The 19,864-nt window shown below is 42.9% G+C and overlaps 1 protein-coding gene across 1 annotated transcript in view; it reads left to right on the forward strand.

The window, feature by feature from the left end:
- The first annotated feature begins 2,017 nt into the window (after positions 1 to 2,017).
- UFM1 (ubiquitin fold modifier 1) overlaps positions 2,018 to 19,864 on the forward strand; it is a 51,326-nt gene continuing 33,479 nt past the window's right edge. The window contains exons 1-3 of the mRNA XM_077484181.1: positions 2,018 to 2,161; positions 15,805 to 15,861; positions 17,435 to 17,492. Coding sequence (XP_077340307.1) covers positions 2,160 to 2,161; positions 15,805 to 15,861; positions 17,435 to 17,492 — 117 coding nt within the window. The 5' untranslated portion in view covers positions 2,018 to 2,159. The remainder of the gene's footprint in view (positions 2,162 to 15,804; positions 15,862 to 17,434; positions 17,493 to 19,864) is intronic.

Consider the following 19,864-nt stretch of genomic DNA (forward strand, 5'->3'; position numbering starts at 1 on the left):
GACCAGAAGACCTCTGTGCAGGTGCTTCCTGTAATAAAGACTGGTCACTGCTGCTCTCTCTCCTTTTGCAGAGTGACAGGTCTTATATCCGCCTCCTCCTGTAGTTTTCTACAGCCCATTTTGTGCGATACGGCACTGCGCCATTTTAACTGACAATTGCGCGGTCATGCCACACTGTCCCCAAACAAAATTGAGGTCCTTTTTTCCCAACAAATATAGTTTTCTTTTGGTGGTATTTGATCATCTCTGCGGTTTTTATTTTTTGCGCTATAAACAAAAAAAACGTAAACTTTGAAAAAAAAAAAAAAGCAATATTTTTTACTTTTTGCTATAATAAATATCCCCCCCAAAAACATATATTAAAAAAAAATATTTCTTCCTCAGTTCAGGCCGATATATAGTCTTCTACATATTTTTTGTAAAAATAATAAGCGTATATTGATTCTCTTGCGCAAAAGTTATCACATCTACAAAATAGGGAATAGATTTATGCCATTTTTATTATTATTATTTTTTTACTAGTAATGGCGGTGATCTGCGATTTTTAGCGGGACTATAACATTGCGGCGGACAGATTGGACATCTAACTGACACGCGTGCCCACAAACTGCAGTTTCTGAACCAACGTACGACAGTGATTTTGCAGGAACGTGCCGACCTGCCACAGTACAATGATGGCGGTTGATCAGCAAGTAGTTAAATCAGGGTTCCCAATGTTTCCCTTACATCAGAGTCCACAGGACACCCCTTAAATCTGTGTCCCCCTTACCTTAGTGTACTCACTCGATCAGAGGCAGGAGAGAGAAGGGGAGGGGGGGGGGAGACTTCGGTCACAGACATTGGATGGTGAGTTCACTCACCCAAGGATTGAGGCTCAGGCATCCACACTTTTCATCCAAAATGTATCTCCCGGCTGCTGAGCTTCAAATTCCTAGCTCACCCATTCTTTTCCTGAGACACAGAACACCGGGGATTGGAGTGTGGGTGGGCAGACAGAGAGGTAAGGGTGGGAGGAGGAGAAGTTGATTGAGAGCTCTCTCCTCTCCTCTGTTTCGTCACGTATGGCGACCCATCACATTTGGCTACCCGTTGGACTGCGCATGCGCGACACCACCATATGCATTTCACCCCTGAGTCCTGGTTCAAGCCCCACCATCCAAGTGGACAAAGAGTTAGATTATAATAATGCAGAGCGAAGCGAGGCCGTGCCCGAAGCGTGGCGAACGAAGCAAGCCCCTGTGTTGGAACGCATATGGCGGCGTCGCACATGCGCACTCCAGCGGGTAGCAAAATGTGGTGGGTAGTCGAATGTGACGTGATACTGCGACACAATAAAATCGGGAAAAGGGTCTAAATCCTGGGAATGTTTTGGTAAATTCTGGACAGTTGGAAAGTATGGAAGAAGAGGATTGGGGCTACTCTGTGTAAAACCATTGCACAGAGCAGGTAAGTATAACATGTTTGTTATTTTTATTTAAAAAAATAAATAAAAAATTTAAGGTTTACAAACACTTTAACCTTAATAGTGCTGCAAGATATTTATCATGACAGTATCCAGCTGTGAAGGACTTCAGGGAAGATTTTTTTTTAGCAGAAGCAGTCACCTCATATTACATGTTACTAATATACAGTATATGGTTCTATTTTCCAAAATAATATTAATAATAATAATACACTTCATCTTTATGCAGTCTTAGCTATTGGTCACGGATACAGGTTTTTTATATTTTATTGAATATATACGTCTCCATCAAATCCTTACTATACAGATTCAAGTTCTGCCCTTATCAAATATGGCCGCACCGTTCGCACCGCTGCTGACGTCATGCCTTCGTGATTCATATTCTTATGAACACGTAGAAACATAGAAGGACCCCATGGGTCCTTCCGTGCCGGGTGCTGATCTATAGCGCCTGCCAAATAGGAAACCTATTATATTTTGTTCTCTGAGAGCTAAGCCGTCTGGAGAATTAATATCAGTCAGAGCATAGTAGGATGAAACTAGTGTGAAGGGAAAACGTCTCTTGTTATTGTTATTATATCGATGAAATAGGTCAGGCGTGTTTTCGGGCAGCCCTGAAGTGAGGAAGCCTGCGCGGGTGACGTCAGTCCCGGTGTGGCAGCATCTTGTGTGGAGTGAGTGAGGAGAGGAGTACAAGATGTAAGTAATGGGGGCTGCGAGCGAGGAATGGTGGGGGGGTCATAGACGTTCAGGCACAGCTGGGCAGGAGTGGAGCTCCCAGTGCCCGCCCATGTCCTGGAATGTGGTGAAGCTGGCAGGGGGCTGCCATTGCTGTTTGCTCCTGTACTGTCATCTTACTCCTTCCTTACCAGCAAGCTGACACTGAGTTTATCAGGCCCACATCCTGCAATGGCAGCTCCCACATTTCTGTCTGGGGCCCAGGAACACTATGGGCTGTGCTGAAGTTTGATTGGTTCTGTAGTATTGTATAGTGTATGGAAGGGTTACCCACCCCCTTTTTCTCTGCCTGTGTCTATTAGGGAAATATCCCCTCGTTTTCTGTCTCAAAGATGCAACAGTAAGTTAGAGGAAATTAATGATGTACCTATACCATTTTATTTATTATTTTTATTTCCAGAGAGTACCGATAATTTGCGTTAACACAAAATAAATGGGCGCACATCCCACTGCAAAGAATTGCATGTGATTAGGAATGCGGTGCGATTTTTTTTTTTTTTTTTTTTCCCCTGCCGCTACTGTTTGTGTAGAGAAAGGGAAGCGCCATCTAGTGGGCAGTGCACAGAACAGCCCGGATCCTCCTCTTCTCGGGTCCCACTTCTGTGCTCCTGGCCCCTCCCACCTGTTGAGTGCCCCCACAGCAAGCAGCTTGCTATGGGGGCACCCGAGTCGAGTAACATCTCTTAGTGTCCATTCAGACAGGGAGCCCCTGCCCAGCTCCATCTCTCCCCTGATTGGCTAGCTGACTTTGACTGACAGCAGCAGGAGCCAGTCAGGAAGGAGAATCTCAGATGGCTGAGACACTTGTGGACATCGCTGGACAGAGAGGGACCTCAGATAAGTATTAGGAGAGGCTGCTGCACCCAGAAGGCTTTTTATCTTAATGCATAAAGATAAAAAACCTTCTGCCTTTACAAACCCATTAACCACTTGAAGCTTTTGCTATAGCCAAAAGACATACATGGCCGTCCTCTCCATTCTCTTGCGCCCTGTGATCACCGAGTCCTTGGGATTCGGCTCATCACAGATCAGGGTAAAGGGCCAATCACAGCGGGCCCTTTATCAAGTTATCAGCTGTCAGCCAATGACAGTTGATCACAGAACTAAACAGAAGCTGGTTACTGGCTTTTTTTTTTTTTTTTTTTTTAAACCAGCTTCTGTTAGATGGACATTGGTCCCCTTGCTGTCCACCAGTGCTGCTAATCAGTGCCAAACAAGAAAAAGGGGCGCCTCTGGGTGCAGACTGCATAACAGTTTTTAATCAAACAAGTAGTTGTAACCATAGCTCACATTTTTGCAGTAAGTATAAGGCATGGTATGGTCCCATACAATGGGGGGGCATCAGTGTGGTCAGTCCCTAGGATGGATGTGCTGTCCCTCTGTTCGTCTCCAGAACCGCTAAATGGTGTTTGGCGTCAGAACGAGGCTTGGGATGCAGACTGAAATCAAGGCGAAGGGTAATGACGTCACTGAAAATGTAATGCGTTCCTCGAGCTGGCAGGCTGTGGATAGCACGATGGCCATTATCAGTTTGAGAAAGGAGTGCAGCCGTCATGCTATCCACGGGCTGCCAGCTCAAGAATTGTGGTGAATTTCCAGTGACGTCATTGCCCTTCGCCTGGATTCCAGTCTGCATCCCAAGCCTCATTCTGACGCCCATTCATCGCTGTTGGCCAAACACCATCTAGCGGTTCTGAAGACGAACACAGGGCCAGCACATCCATCCTAGGGACTGACCACTAGAGGTCGACCGATATGGGTTTTTTTCTGGCCGATGCCGATATTTAGAAATCATGGCGGCCGATAGCCGATATATGATGCCGATTTTTTTGGGCCGATATGTTAGGCCGATTTTATTTTATTTATTTATTTTTTTCCTTTTTTATTTATTTTTTTAATCCCCCTTGATCTAACACACCTTTCCCACTGGGGCGTTTTTCAGGCGCTTTTGGGCTAAAAATGGCGCCTGTAAAGTGCCTGCAAAATGGCTCCCCTGCAGTCTGTGTGAAAGACAGAGTGCTTTCACACTGAGGCGATGCGCTGGCAGGATCTTAAAAAAAAAAAAAAGTCCTGCAAGCAGCACGTTTGGAGTGGTGTACACCACTCATCCACCACTCCTGCCCATTGATATGAATGGGCACCACTGCCGAAGCGCATGCAATGCGATTTGGCAGCAGTGCTTCATGGGCGCATTTAACCTCTTCCTTGGCCGCTAGCTGGGTTAGATGTGCCCCACTAGCAGCCAAATAGCACCGCTAAAATGATGGTAAAGAGCCGCTAAAACTTGCGTTACCATCAACGCCTGCCCGCTCCAGTGTGAAAGCAGTCTTCATAAGTGATACAGAAAATTTCTTACATTTAAACATTTATTAAACAAAACAAACCTCCAATCAGTTTACTTGTATGTATGATTTCGATTTAAAAAAAAAACCCCATATATATTAAATAAAAACAGGTAGTCAAAACTTAGAAAAAAAAAAAATGGGCTAACTTTACTGTTTTTATTTTATTTTTATTTTTTAAATATTTTTGAAAGACCTCTGTGCAAATGCCGTGTGACATAAAATATTGCAACAACCGCTATTTTATTCCCTAGGATCTCTGCTAAAAAATATATATAATTTTTGGGGGGTCTAAGTGATTTTCTGGCAGAAAATACAGGATTTTTACTTGTAAGCAACAAGTGTCAGAAAAGATTTAGTCTTTAAATGGTTAAACTGAGAACTTCTACACACAGAGATGATTTCATTCATTCAAGTGTAAACATTGTATCTTTCTGTTCTTTTCTTGGCAGCCTGCCCAGAGAGGAGGAAAGTGTTTCTATGACGACTCAGGAAACTTACACTGACTTCTATACAGAAGTCATTTCTAAGTCCTGCTGTAGTTCTAAATCGTCTTTTTATCAGCACAATCAGCAGATGCCGATTATTTAAAAAACGGCAAATATCGGCTGATATATCGGTCGACCTCTACTGACCACACTGATGCCCCCCGTTGTATGGGACCATACCATGCCTTATACTTACTGCAAAAATGTAAGCTATGGTTACAACTACTTGTTTAATTAAAAACTGTTATACAGTCTGCACCCAGAGGCGCCTCTTTTTCTTGTTTGTTTCAGTTCCTTGGGAGCATGGTTTCTGTTTCCACCGGATGGCTGCCATGATTGTGGACTTGTTTCCCCTTCCTCTGTAATATTGGGACACTTGCCTGTCTAGGGATCCAGCGGTGTCCTCACCCAAGCCAATTATTTAATTGGTTCTCGGGCTTCACAGCTGGTTCCTTGCTGGACTTTGTGAATGGCTCGACGGCAGGGGAAGGAGGAGGGGGACCAAACTTCCAGATGACTTCGACCCTAGAGTTCTGGAAACATCTCTAAGGGCCCTTCTGCTACATTTCTTTGAAAGTAATCAAAATTGGTGTATATTATTTAGTCTGTATGAAGGTTATAGAATCCCCAAACTATGGCATCTATCCGAAAATTGATCAATCCTGATGGACTCTCTCTCTCATTTCTTGAGGCCCGAAAACACCTGGACAGAAATGCCTCCCAAATGTCCCCTTTTTGGAAAGTAGTCAGTCAAAGTTATTTAGTAAGAGGAATGGCATTTTTTTTGCAGTTGTAATTTTTGTCACAATTTTTTTGAAAGCAAAGAAATTTAAAAAGTTTATTTCACTTTTATTTTTTTATATACATACTGTTACCAGTGCAGTTTAGTGTCATATAACTGGTATAGCGGTGATCAGAAACACTGGTAACAGTGTTTTCTTACATTTTTTTTTTTTTTTTTTGTTTTACAATTTATTTTTTTTAACACACTGATCAGAGCACATTGTGATTGCTAATACCAGTGAATTTCACTGGTATAAGCAACCATTTTCACTGAATGAAATGGATTTCTTTCAGTGTGTATTGTTGTGATTAGCCACAGCTAATCACATGGTACAGATGGGCTGTGATTGGCTCTGTCTGTGCCATGTGATCACTGACCAATCACAGCTAGCAACACAATGAATGGCATGTTTACAGTTGGCATGGGATCTGCTGTGATTAAACACGTGGTACTGGCAGCGGTCCGTTCACTGATCAGCCATTGGCTGTGTCCACTGACAGATCACGCCTCAGCGCAACCCTTGGGGCGCGCACAAAGTGTGTTCTGGGAGGACATAATATGTCCACTCGGGGCGACAAACCCCAAAAGCACATTAAAAACTGATCAATGTGGAAGTACTGTAAGGGCTTGTTTATGCTAGCCGTTGGGGAACAGTAAAATCACATGACTGGGCCTTGTTTTTACTTCCTTTCAACTACACCTCTCTTGACTGGAAAGGTGGGGGTGTACACATGCCGTGTTTCACAAAGCAAGTCTTACTCCAGATGTAAGCACAGCTTGTGTTTATATGTGAGCTTTGCCCCCTTCTTCCTCTGCCACCGATCCTCCCTATCTTTTTCATTTTTCTGGAGCTGGTGTTTTCTCCTGCCTGGTCCTGTAAGTCAGACTTCTCTCACTGACCACCAACTAAAGGAGGGCACATTGATCAGCAAGAAGTGCAACAAGACCACTATTGAGCCCGGATGAGAGGGGCTAAAATATTGATAAAAACATCAGCAGAAAAGTCAACTTCCAACTTACACAGAACAACCATAACTTTATGAATACCATTGATTATCTCGTGACAATGGCCCCACAGTTTGGTGGGATATATGATGCAGAAAGTGAACATGTTGTTCTCGAAGTTGATGTGTTGAGAGCAGAAAAAAAATGGGAATCAGTTTGCTGTGTATGGAGCACCTCAAACCGGTCAGGGTGCCCATGCTGTCCCGTGTCCACAGCCAAAAGCACTTACAGTGGCCTTGTGAGCATTAGAACTGGACCACAGAGCAATGGAAGAAGGTGGCCTGGTCTGATAAATCAAGTACACTTCTTCATGGAAACGGTATATGGCCTACAAGGTTGGGGCGCACGCGCACCCCCGCTGATGCCTGCTGTGATTGTACACGGCAGGAGTCAGTCAGTAAGTTCTGATCAATAATAGGATGGGACCTGCTCATTGGCTGTGTTCATTCACAGCAAAGAGCTCTGGGCTCACAATCAACACAAAGCTCTGTCAAGGGGGGGGGGGGGGGGTGATCTCGGTTTCTTATCTCTGAAAAGCAGGGATGAGAAACAAAGAGATCTGTATTAAATAGCAACACACTTTACATGTTGTTAGGCACACATTTAAACCCCTTGATCGTCCTAGATGTTAATCCCTTCCCAGTCAGTGTCATTGTGACAGTGTATTGTATTCTCACAGATCACTATATTAATGTCAGTGGCAATCAGTTCTTCCCAATGTCATTTAGTTTTAGGTTGCCCACCACACTATCGCAGTCCCATTATAGATTGCTGATCACCGTCATTGTAAATATATATGGCTAAGAGATGCTAGATGAAAACTTTCAAAAGTTCAAAAAAATTCAAAAAATTCCAGCTGAATAAATGTACATTCATAATCAGGGTGTTCTGGGGAATTTAATAATAAACTATAAACCTACTTACATTTTGAAGTGTAATGCTAGACAAATGGTAGGGATTAAGTAGTTGAACCCTGTGGACCGTATTATAAAGATTTGCTTTGGTTGCGCTAAACATACCCTGTTCTCCTTGAAAATAAGCCCTACCCCAAAAAATAAGACCTAGTTTGAGGTTCTGGGATGGCCGAAATATAAGCCATAATTAAAGTCCTTGTAAAAACACGTGATCCATCCTGAAAAAAGACTATATAGTGTGCAGTGTGTTTCCTTGTAAAACTTTATTGTGGAAAATACATTATTTACAGCACCGCTGGGCACTCGCGTGACCCGCCAGAGCTCTTCTCTTCTGCTCCCGGCTGACGCCAGCAGCCCCTCCCTCTGCAGTGCTGCCAGCGGGAAAGAAGAGCTTCGGCGGGTGACGTGAGCACCAGCACCACTCTAAAAAAGGTATTTTCCACAATAAAGTTGCACAAGGAGACACACTGCACATTATATAATCTTTTTACAGAATGGATTACATGCTTTTACAAGGTCTTTCACTAGGGCTTATTTTTGGGATTTCAGAATTTTCACAGCTCCTAAACTGACGGGGAGGAACTTTTTTGTACATACCGTAAATAAATAAGACCTCTCCTGAAAAGCTCTAGTGTGTTTTTTGTATCCATAATTATTAGACCCGGTCTTTGGGGACTCCTACTTGGCTTGCAGGTGGACTTCTTGCAGCGTTGGAAATAACTAGACACTTGTCTTATTTTCAAGATCTCTTCCCTGATTAGCTGCACACAGTGGTCTAGCAAAGGGAGATTCAAATGTACATAGTAATCAGCAGAAGTCATCAAATTACATTTTTATGTAATGTTTTAGCTGATTGAAATGTTTTATTCAAAAGATATTGCTTTAGAATAGTCAGAAGGCATTTATGCAAAATTGGATGCTGTTATGTTAACTACTTCAGTACTAGCCTGTAAATCCCCTTTATTACCAGGCCACGTTTCAGTTTGCAGTTCTGTGGTAGTTTGAATATTACTCGGCTGTGCAACTATGAACCCAAATACAGTTATATCATTTTTTTGGGACAGAGCTTTGAGGTTTGACAGTTTGGTTGAGGATACAAGCTGATGTGACAGTTAGCATTCCAATGAATGTAACAGTTTTTTTTTTTAACTGTTAAATTAATGGGTTATTTCCACTTTAATGTACTGGTTGCATACATTTGGTGTATAATGATGAAGGGTTAAATTTACAGATGTGCAGGATAAGGGAGGTGGGGGTTAATTCATAGGTCACATAGAGAGGCAAATGGAAGTTTAGAAATATAGGAGCCATCTGAATACAGCTCGGTTCACTGACAATAATGGGCACGCTTGCCTCCAGAGGGCTATTTCCTGAGTAGCGTTTACAAAAGTCTATCCAAAAATAGTTCCACCTCCTTGCTTTTTTTTTTTTTGTACAGTGGTAGGAAAGTGTCTAAACTTCAGGCAAACAGGTGAAATACATATAAGGGATTTTACCTTCTAAGACCCCTTTCACACCAGGGCGTTTTGCAGGCGCTATAGCGTTAGAAAGAGCGCCTGCAATCCGGCCAAAAAAAGCTGCACCATTGTGCACTGGCAGGACGTCAGGGAAAAGTCCTGCCAGCAGCTTCTTTGGAGCGGTGAAGGAGCGGTGTGTTGTAACCTACCAGTGCCACCACCAACCAGTGTCACCGCCAATCAGTGCCACCTGCCAGTGTTGCGTGTCACTGCCAATCAGTGCCACCTGCCACCACCAACCAGTGCCACCGCCAATCAGTGCCACCTGCTAGTGCCAACCAGTGCCACCTGCAACCACCAACCAGTGCCACCTGCAACCACCAACCAGTGCCACCTGCAACCACCAACCAGTGCCACCTGCTACCACCAACCAGTGCCACCTGCCACCGCTATATCAGTGCCACCTGCCACCGCTATATCAGTGCCACCTGCCACCGCCAATCAGTGCCACCTGCCACCGCCAATCAGTGCTACTACCAATCAGTGCAACCTGCCAGTGCCACCAACCAGTGCCACCTGCCACCACCAACCAGTGCCACCTGCCAGTGTCACCGCCAATCAGTGCCAACTAGTGTCACCGCCAATCAGTGCCAACTAGTGCCACCGCCAACCAGTGCCACCTGCCAACACCAACCAGTGCCACCGTCAATCAGTGCCATCTGCCAGTGCCAACCAGTGCCACCTGCCAGTTCTAAACCAGCATCACCTGCCAGTGCCATCTGGCAGTTCCACATGCCTGCCAGTGCCACCTGCCTAAGCCAACCAGTTCCATCTGTTGCCAGCCTTACTCTTTCTGGTCAGCCCATAACCCTGATGTAACAGCGTTACATTGGAGTTATTGACTGGGTGCTCCGTTGTGAGTTAGGGATAGGGGGTGAAAATGACTGGCCTTACCCCGGGAGCTGACAATCCATACCACTCTTAAAAAAACAAAAAAACAAAAAAAACTGGCTCCTAACTTTTTTTAACTGGCTCCTAAATTCAAAGCAAATTTGTCAACCCCTGGTGTATGTATGTGTTATATAAGGGGGTGAGGGGGAAGGGTGGAGGAGCTGGGCCAGCACAGAAAGTAATTAGACGCCTAGAAAAGGAGAAGGTTATGATGTGCAAGGAGGGAGGAGCTGTGCTAGGGAATTGACTCTATTTGGAGTAGTCAGATTGATTAAGAAAATTCTGAGGCACAATGTAAGTAAAAAAAAAAAAAAAAAAAAAATGCTTTTGGAAATAGATGAGCAAGAATTTAAAATACTTGATTGAAAATTCAAAGGAGCCAGACAGAAAACTGGCAGCTGAAAAGCAGCTGCATCTGCATGGCCAGCTTTACTGGTTTATTTTGAAACAAGCAAATACATTTTGTTTAACTGCATACATAATTGCTTTTTTGTATATTGAAACTCTGCTAGTAGTAGTACCAAAATATGACATTTTATTATCATATGATCGCCTTTTTATTATTATTATGCATGCAGAAATTAGACTTTAAAGATTTTTTGGCTATACCTCTCCAATGGATCACAAAGTGCAGTTTGTTCTGCAAGATGCACTGATGTGTTTCAACCTTGATGGTCTTCCTCAGGGTTTTGCCCTTGGATAAAAAAATCATGAAGCTCTATAGGGTACAAATGTACAATGAGTATGCATAAAGACAGAGGTTCAAACTACGTGTTTCGGTTTCTTTTGGTATCGCAAAGCCACGGTGTTCTTCATTCCCCATTTCCCTTGTAGATTTTGTTCACTTAGCCTCTCAGTGATCCGCTGAGAGCCTGAACTAGCCCCTCCTACCCCCTCCACAGCCTGACGCTCCAGTGAGCACTGGAGGGTAGAGCAGAGAGCCGCTGACTGACAGTCAAAGCTTTTTGCATAAAGTGATTGTAAAGTCTCAATTTTTTTTTTAAAATAACAAACATGTTATACTTCCCTTCTCTGTGTAGTGGATTTGCACGGTGCAGCCTGGATCCTTCTCTTCTCTGGTCCCTCTTCACTGCTCCTGGCCCCTCCCTCCTGTCCAGTGCCCCCGCAGCAAGTAGCTTGCTATGGGGGCACCCAAGCCGAGCTGCAGCTCAGTGTGTCCATTCAGACACTGAGCTGCGGTTCAGCTCCGCCCCCTCTCTCCTGATTGGCTAACTGACTTTGACAGCAATGGGAGCCAATGGCACCATTGCTTTGTCTTAGCCAATCAGGAGGGAGAGTCCTGGATGGCCAAGGGACTCTTAGACATCTGGATAGAGATGGGGCTCAGGTAGGTATTACAGGGGCTGAGGGCGGCTGCTTTTCACAGATGGATTTTTATCTTAATGCATAGAATGCATTAAGTATAAATGTCTGTTCGCTTTTTTAAATCCCGAACTTCTCTTTTAAAGTGGAGGGCCACCCTAAAAAAAATAAAACAAAAACATTAATATTCTTTAAAAAAAAAGTTGAAAAAAAATGTTTTTTTACTCACGGGTAACCCCTGTTGCTAGGCATTCTTCCTAATCTGCCTCTTCCTATTCCGCGGCTCTGTTTCTTCAATTCTTCCTCCTCGACGAGTATCCCCGTTGTCTTCTGGTACATGTGTGTGTCTCAGGAAAAACGGGGCCATCCACAAAGCGCTGTGCGGTATGAAATGGGCAGTGAAGCCGCAAGGTTCCACTGCCTGTTTCCCTTAGAATGCCGGTGCCGATCCGATGAATGGATCGGCCTCGGGCGGCTGACATCGTGGGCTCGCTGGACAGGTAAGTGTCTACAGTGTGTGTAGCTGCTGACTTTTTTTTTTTAAACGCCCGGAACGCCCCCTTTAAGTGGAAGTGTATGATTTAGGCTCCTTTCACATCCTGACGTGTCGTGACAACTGCGGTAAAATCGCGCAAACGGAATCGAGGGAAGCCTGCATCCTGCAATTCTGTTTGCACGATTTTACAGCGATTGTCGCCCCCCTCCCCCAAAAAATGGCACCACGTTTGGGGTGCTTTTGAAAGTGACTGGGAATGCACAAGTGTCTTGCGATTTTTCCACTATTTCGAATCGTGGCGATTCCGCCCATGATACGGAACGCCAAGATGTGAAACGGAGCCTTAGGTCTTGTAGAAATTAGTTTTAGCTGGCATAAGGGCATTATTTACAAATACAGCGATTTATACTCCTCATTTAGATATTCAGACAGTCAATTACACAGATTCCCTTAGCTCAGAGAAGAAAAGCCTCCCACATGAATGAACACATACAAATAAAACCAGCGCTTATGTAATCAATTAGCACAATCTTGATGCTTGCAGATGTACACAGCTTCTTATAACAATTTAAAACTTTCACTGGACTATATGAGCATCAGAAAGATGGCACCATACACCTGTTGGGGATATAGAAGCTTTATTTAACCCTAATACATGCCGGGCCAAACAGTCCAGTGAGAGTTTAAAATTGTTATAGGAAGCTGTGTAGACCTGCAAGCATCAAGACTGCTATTTGATTATATAAGCGCTGGTTTTATTTGAAAAGAAAAAGGGCAGCAAGTTTGAGGCAACTATGGACTTTCATGGTACAGTAAAGACTCACATAATTATACAAAAATGTAAATTAACTTAGAACAAAACATGATTAAAATGGTCCTTTAGAGAAAAATACAGTACACATAGTTTTAAATGTCTGAACGGGAACTGAAAGTATAAACGTATATCCATTCATATAGAAGAATAAACGTATATCCATCCGTGATAATCAGATAATTGTCCTTTATCAGTTCAGGCTCCACATGTTTCGCGGTGAGACCGCTTCTTCAGGAGTATACTTCAGAGTTTTTGATATATCTCTAGAGAACAAACTTATTTATGAGTGAGCCTCAAAACAATAAATTAATATCAATACAGTAATGGTTGCAAAATTTTGGAAAGAAGTGGGACCCAACTCTTTCTGCCACAGAGGTGAACCACTCCAAAACTCAGCAACCTAAATCTATAGGATCAAAGTACAATTCTACCCAATAAATATGCCTCCAAAAACAAATGGATATACATAGCGTACCAAATCAGAGCTGACATGAGCCAAAAGGACCTCTTAAGCCCCGAAGGGCAATTTCCCGGGCAAGTGTGGAAGCCAAGTCAAGGTACAAAAATATAAAGCAACTGTCAGTGACAAACAAAAAGATGATGTATAACTAATACAGCACAAACAAAATTATTTGCACAGTGTGCTTGCAGATCGCATAGTCAACGTGCAAGATAAGCCACCCTCAAGGAAATACAGAGAATACATATCTCACCAATTAGATGCTTATCATATGATAAGGTAGATGGCAGTATGGCCCGAGAGGGTGGGATTCTCCAAAGATGGAAATCGGGAGCTTGAAGCACGTGAGGGAAGGCTATATAAGATATAAATCAAAAGAGGTATTCTCAAAACACTTTATTAAAATCATATATATACACAGTATTTTTCGCTCCATAAGACGCACCTGACCATAAGACGCACTTAGGTTTTAGAGGTTGAAAACAAGAAAAACAAATATTCTGAACCAAATGGTGTACTAAAATATTTTCCAGTGCCCATGAAATGCAGAGTGACCATTACCATAGAAAATGCAGAGTTACCATTGCCTTACCTGATGTTATCCCAGTGGCCTACCTATTCCTCCTGTCCTCGGTCCGTCCTCCTCCTCCTCCCCAGCCATTGTTCCTGGGAGCCGACTCTTGCCTTTGCCTCTTCCTCTGGCCACTCCTGTCAGAGTCACCGGCCCTGCGTGTCTCTGCCTCTATGGTGCCAGGCTCCCCGAGGGACAGCTGGCACTTCCACCTCCTACATCAGGCCACTATGGTGCAACGGATCAAAAAACTCACGGATCGGATCGTTCCTCGGATCAGATTTACAGATCGGATCATTTTTCGGATCAGCAAATAATAATCAAATTTGCAAAAACCTGTGAAAATTCCACCACCATATAGTCCCCACTGTAATATACCGGCCGACGGGTGCACCAAGATGGCCGCCGCTCCGGAGCTAGGCCGAAGCCGTGTCCTTTGCACCCTATGCATTCTCCCCACGCCCACGGGGGGTTTTGAATTATGTCCCCGCTCTCCTGCCTCTCTTCTGGTGGTGGCTGTGGTAGGAAATGCGAGCAGTGGCAGGGGGCGGTGCTTATCGTATATTCGCACCATAAGACGCATGGACATTTTCCCCCATGTTTCTGGGGGGAAAAGTGCGTCTTATAGTCTGAAAAATACGGTACATAGCTGAAACTACCATTAAGAACATATAGTTAAAAGTGGTCAATAGAGACACTCACCCTGCTGAGATGGTTGAAATGGGAACAAAAAACTTTTCATAATTTGGACCAAATATCAAATCAAAAACAGGTGAGGTCGATTGAAATATATAAGGTTTAGCAGGCTTAACCATAGCCAGAGGTCCCTAGAAATTGGTAAAAGACCATAAACACTAAAGAACGGCAGAATAGGGCATTATAATAGGTTGCAACATGGCCTAAGCCTCCACATAGATCCTTACTTTAACATATGCTTTGAGGCAATAGCACCACCGCCATCAAGACCATCATACAACCAAATACTAGGAGAGAACTCCCATTATATAGGCATAGCTCCTATCCAGTTGATGTCACAGCGCACTGGCGCTGGCCAATGACATCACCAGACACAATCTTGGAATGTGCAGTAGCGCAAAAACAGCAAATAGACACAGAGAGCTATTCCTCTCTGTGATGTTGTCCGACAGGACCATCTAGTAGTGGATGGACCATGGACGCTATAGGACAAGAGGTCACACACTCGCCCAGAATAGAGAGGACACCCGATGGCAGGAAACAGCACTGCAGAAGGCCGTATATTCCAAACCATAAGGGGAGAAAAGGGTAAACAGAACCAATAAATAACTATTGAAAAACATCAAATTATATAAATTGAAAAAGTTTGATAAGCTAGTGCCAGAAAATGTTTCTTATTAAGGTTGGTTTTATTAGTATAAATTATTTACATTGTATACAGAGTATTGGCAAAGTTTTAGGCAAGCTACGTAGTTCACCAGTCTTCTCCTGCCCTCCATCCCGATTCCGGCTTTAGTCATCCTAGGCTTATGGAGGAACAGAGGAGCCCCAAGAGAAGAACAAGCTGAGCGGAATTCCAGGTATTTTGACAGGTGTGCAGTATTTCTGCCATGTGTTTAGCTGTTTGGTTCAATGTTGCATGACAAAACAAGACTGAAATGCAGCATTTGGGCAAAACTCTGTATAGTTTATTTTTTTCTTCGGCAAAACGTTTTTGTATGTATGTAAAAATATCCTTTTTTTTTGTGTGTGTATCTTCATGCTGATAAATAAAGTTTTCACAAGAACACTTTCAATTAGTCAGCCTGTTCTAGTAGGCAGATGGTTTTAGAAATAGAAAGTTCCCCTACAAAGTGGAGTTATTTTACACCGGTATTTGTGTATCTAAATTGCTGGTTTAGTGTGAACTATTTAATGTAAGAGTTTTAAATGGCAGTTTATTTCAAGATTTTCGCACACAAGTGTTCGAAATTGCAGTTGAAAAGTATTTTCAGTAAAATATATATTTTGTTTTTAATCTTAGGTCAAAAGTAACGTTTAAAATTATACAAACTGCAGACCCCCGGCTTCCCTACAAAGTGTAAGTATGTTTCTCTATTGTTCTGTGTATATATGAAATATTAAATATAACCAGATATGGGAGTCAGATTTTTTTTTTTTAACATCATTTAGTCTGTTAGGACAGCAGCAGGCATTTTAATATTTCCTGAGATGTAAAATATTACTGGAAATACTAAAGGAACACAGAAACTAGATAAAGGTGTAAGAGTAATAATACATATATTGTGCTAGGTCTGTATTTAGCTAACTTGAGAATTCTAGCAATATTTGTGAGGTAAAGGTAATGTAGTCTCTAAGCATATCCAGTGGTTAGAGGCACCATCACTTTAGAGGGCAAAGTGATGTGTCTTTACATAGGGCATCCCTGATCTCCTTATACTCGCCTCACCTATACACTTGCCTACTTGTTTCTTCACTGCCAGAATAAGAGGGTGCGTGAGACTCTTCTCCCTGTCACTGCTCTGCTGGGATGCCGAGCGCTGTCCCATGACCGCTCTACTGGCGTGCCGAGCGCTGTCCCATGACCGCTCTACTGGCGTGCCGAGCGCTGTCCCATGACCGCTCTACTGGCGTGCCGAGCGCTGTCCCATGACCGCTCTACTGGCATGCCGACACAGCTGATTAGTGTCTGCTGCTGAAAAGGGAATAGGCACCTGTAGATAAAAATAAGCTGCAGCTTTGGCTAAAGTTGGATAATGCCCTTGTTATAAGTGTAGGCCATTTTTGTACCTCCTGAAGACTTACTGAAAAACTGCCTGAAATGGCATCATCCCATCCTGCGTCATTGCTAAGACAATCCCAGTTGTTACTGCACGTCCCCACCATCATATGTGGTCCATCTCCTGCGTCTCAGCATTGCTAAGCTCAGAGCTACTGCATCTGGGGAGAGAGAGCATGTGCAAGTGGGTTTGAATCAACTTGGAGTGTCTTATAAGGCAGGGCAGGATGAGGCCATCTGTAGGCATTTTTCAGCCAGCCTTTGGGAGATACGTAAATGACCTACACCTTTATAGCAAGGGCATTATTTAATCTTTGTTGAAGTTTTTACATCTTTTTATATATATCTACATGCACCCTTTTTCTGCATAAGGCAGTTTTTGATAAAGGTGAACTAACTTTTTAAGTATTGCTGTTTTAGTAAGTTTGACTCGTAACTAGTTAGAACATTAGCTTTTTTTTTTTTTTTTTTTTTTTTTATGGCTACAGCATCCGTTAACAATTCAGTGATTAAGGGCCATGTCACATTAGTCATCCCGATGCTTGTGAGAACTCGCCTGTGATAGGTTTGCTTTGGATGACACAAAGGGGTGGTAAAACACTAACTTGTTTGTAAGTGTTGCTCTCTCACCAGCTGGATGTGATGTAAGTAAGCATGCAATGTCTTTGCATTTCCTGGCAATCCTATCACTTGCTAATTCTCACTACTAGGATTACTAGTGTGACGTTGTCTTAAGTCTTCAGGACATGAAAGATGTTAAAAGCCAACAACATTACAGATAGTGCAAGAGTACACACAGACCTCTGCAAAATAAAGCAAACATGTACATGTGGGAAGATAAATTTAATATTTTTTTTTATTTTTTATTCTTCAGCCTAAGTGTTCCTGAATGTACGCCATTTACTGCAGTTTTAAAGTTTGCAGCAGAAGAGGTAAGTCTGTGTCTGTAATTTGTATTTAGAAATATTGCTTCTAGTTTTAGAGGAAAGTTGTCACTGTAGCATTTATGGGGTTTAATTCTCATTGATGTATTTCATTTAACTTATGGAGAGTATAAATGATGATATGGAAAAGCTCAGAATATTGATGAGTGACAGCGCAAGGTGCCCGACAACTAACCCTGAAAAATTATGGCTAAAAAATTGTTGCTTTTTGGTCACCGTGTCATAGTAACAAAAGGCCGCTGTTGACCCAGTAAGCCCAATCACTATAATATATATAATTTAACATGTATGTCTCCATGCATACGAGGCAGCATGAAAAATGCCAGAACTGCTGACAGAAAAATACAACATAAAAAATTCTCATATGGAGCATATTGTACACGCATTTATAAGCATTTTCCCCAAAACACTAGACAAAATGTAAACATAAAAACAATTGATGTGCCTAAACGTCACGATTTATGCATATCAAGCATTTTTTCTGCCTGAAAGCTGCTCTCAAAAACACACTTGTGGTTGTGGTGTGTTTTTTGTTTTGAGCCTGTAAATGCCCAAATGTGCATGGACACATAGGCTAACATAGAGTTGCTTCTACAGGCTGAATGAGAAAAAAAATGGCAAACACATGTATAAGTGGCATTTGTTATGTCCAGTGTGCATGAGGCTTATTATCATTTCAAAACTAACTTTCAAACTTTTGAAATCTGCGACTTTCACTCAAATAATAGTGATCTGGCCCAAGACACCTGTGCAGGCAATTCCTGTCTTTTCGTGATTAATTGTTCTACATTGTCGCCCTGTCACCAAGGCTTCTGATGGAGGCTACAAGTGGCAGTTTTAACACACGTTATCTATAGTTACATAGTTGGTGAGGTTGAAAAAAGACACAAGTCCATCCAGTCCAACCTGTGTGTGTGTGCGCTTAAATGTTACTAGTACATTGTATATCCCTGTATGTTGTGGTCGTTGGGTCTAGTTTTTTTAAATTATCCATGCTCACTGCTGAAACCACTGCTCGTGGAAGAGAATTCCACATCCTTACCACTCTTACAGTAAAGAACCCTCTACGCAGTTTAAGGTTAAACTGCTTCTCTTCTTATTTTAGTGAATGGTCGTGTGTCTTCTTAAATTCCCTTTCGCAGAAAAGGTTTTTTTTCCCTATGCTGGGATCACCAGTATGTTATTTGTACATTGAAATCATATCCCCTCTTAAACGTCTCTTCAGAGAGAATAAGTTCAATGCTTGTACTCTTTCCCCATAGCTGAGGTCCTCCAGTCCCTTTATTAGCTTTGTTGCCCTTCTCTGGACTCTCCAGTTCCAGCACATCCCTCCTGAGGACTGGTGCCCAGAATTGGACGGATTGGACAGATTATCCGAGAGAAATACAGGATGGGGAACACAGCTGAGGAAAGTAACCAGGGCATTACAGGCTGATATCACCCTGTCCTTGCCATACTCTGGACAAATCAGTGAGCGGTATGGGTGGAGGAATGTATTTAGTGTTAGAAACCCATCCTGAGAAATGCCTTACAGCCACAAGAAGTGTCTACAAAAAGGTCAAGAAGTCACTTATGAACTGTGATAGGTCTTCTCTTTTCTCCTCCAGTACAAGGAGGAAGGATAATAAGATATAACAATAACTGGTAATTGCTTGTGTTTGTGGCATTGTCTGTATATGGAGCAGTGAATCTTACAAATGTCATTTCTGCTGCTGACATCCACAACTTGGAAATGTCTGACTTCCCTAAAAGGTTGGCTTTTGAAATTGTTGTGCTGTTAGCAAATATGGGTATTTTGACTGCACTGAATGTGTTGTCCTGTTAAAGAAATAATAAAAGGTTGGCAGTAATTCTTAATGTGAACATTGCATCAAACACGTAACCTAAAACGTTTAAATAGAACCATAAAATGAAAACACATATGACAAAGGAGCTTGTGGGTGACAAGTAACGCTAAAATGCATTGAGATGTGATGATTTTTGTTTTTATCGGGCTTCTGTCTACATATGAGCTTAAAGTGGTTGTAAACCCATTACAACTACTTTAACCTACAGGTAAGCTTAGATTAAGGCTTACCTGTTGGTGTAAGAAATATCTCCCATACCTAAAAGGTTTAGGAGATATTTGCAGAACTAGCTGCACCGATGTCTATGGCGCATGCACCGTAGACATCGGGCGCAGGCGCAACGAGTGTGCCATTTGTAATGGAGATCATGCCGTTAGTGGCGGCACCAGCATGCATGCGCGGGAGTGACGTCATTGCAGCTCCGGCCAGTCACCGCACCGGAGCTTCGATACCCGGAAGTCACTCCAGGATAGATGGCGGCATCAGAGGATGGGGAACGAGGACCACTTTGGG

Source organism: Lithobates pipiens, unplaced genomic scaffold (assembly GCF_037356315.1).
Source record: "Lithobates pipiens isolate NorthernLeopardFrog02 unplaced genomic scaffold, aLitPip1_a1.2 Scaffold_16, whole genome shotgun sequence".
NCBI lineage: Eukaryota > Metazoa > Chordata > Amphibia > Anura > Ranidae > Lithobates > Lithobates pipiens.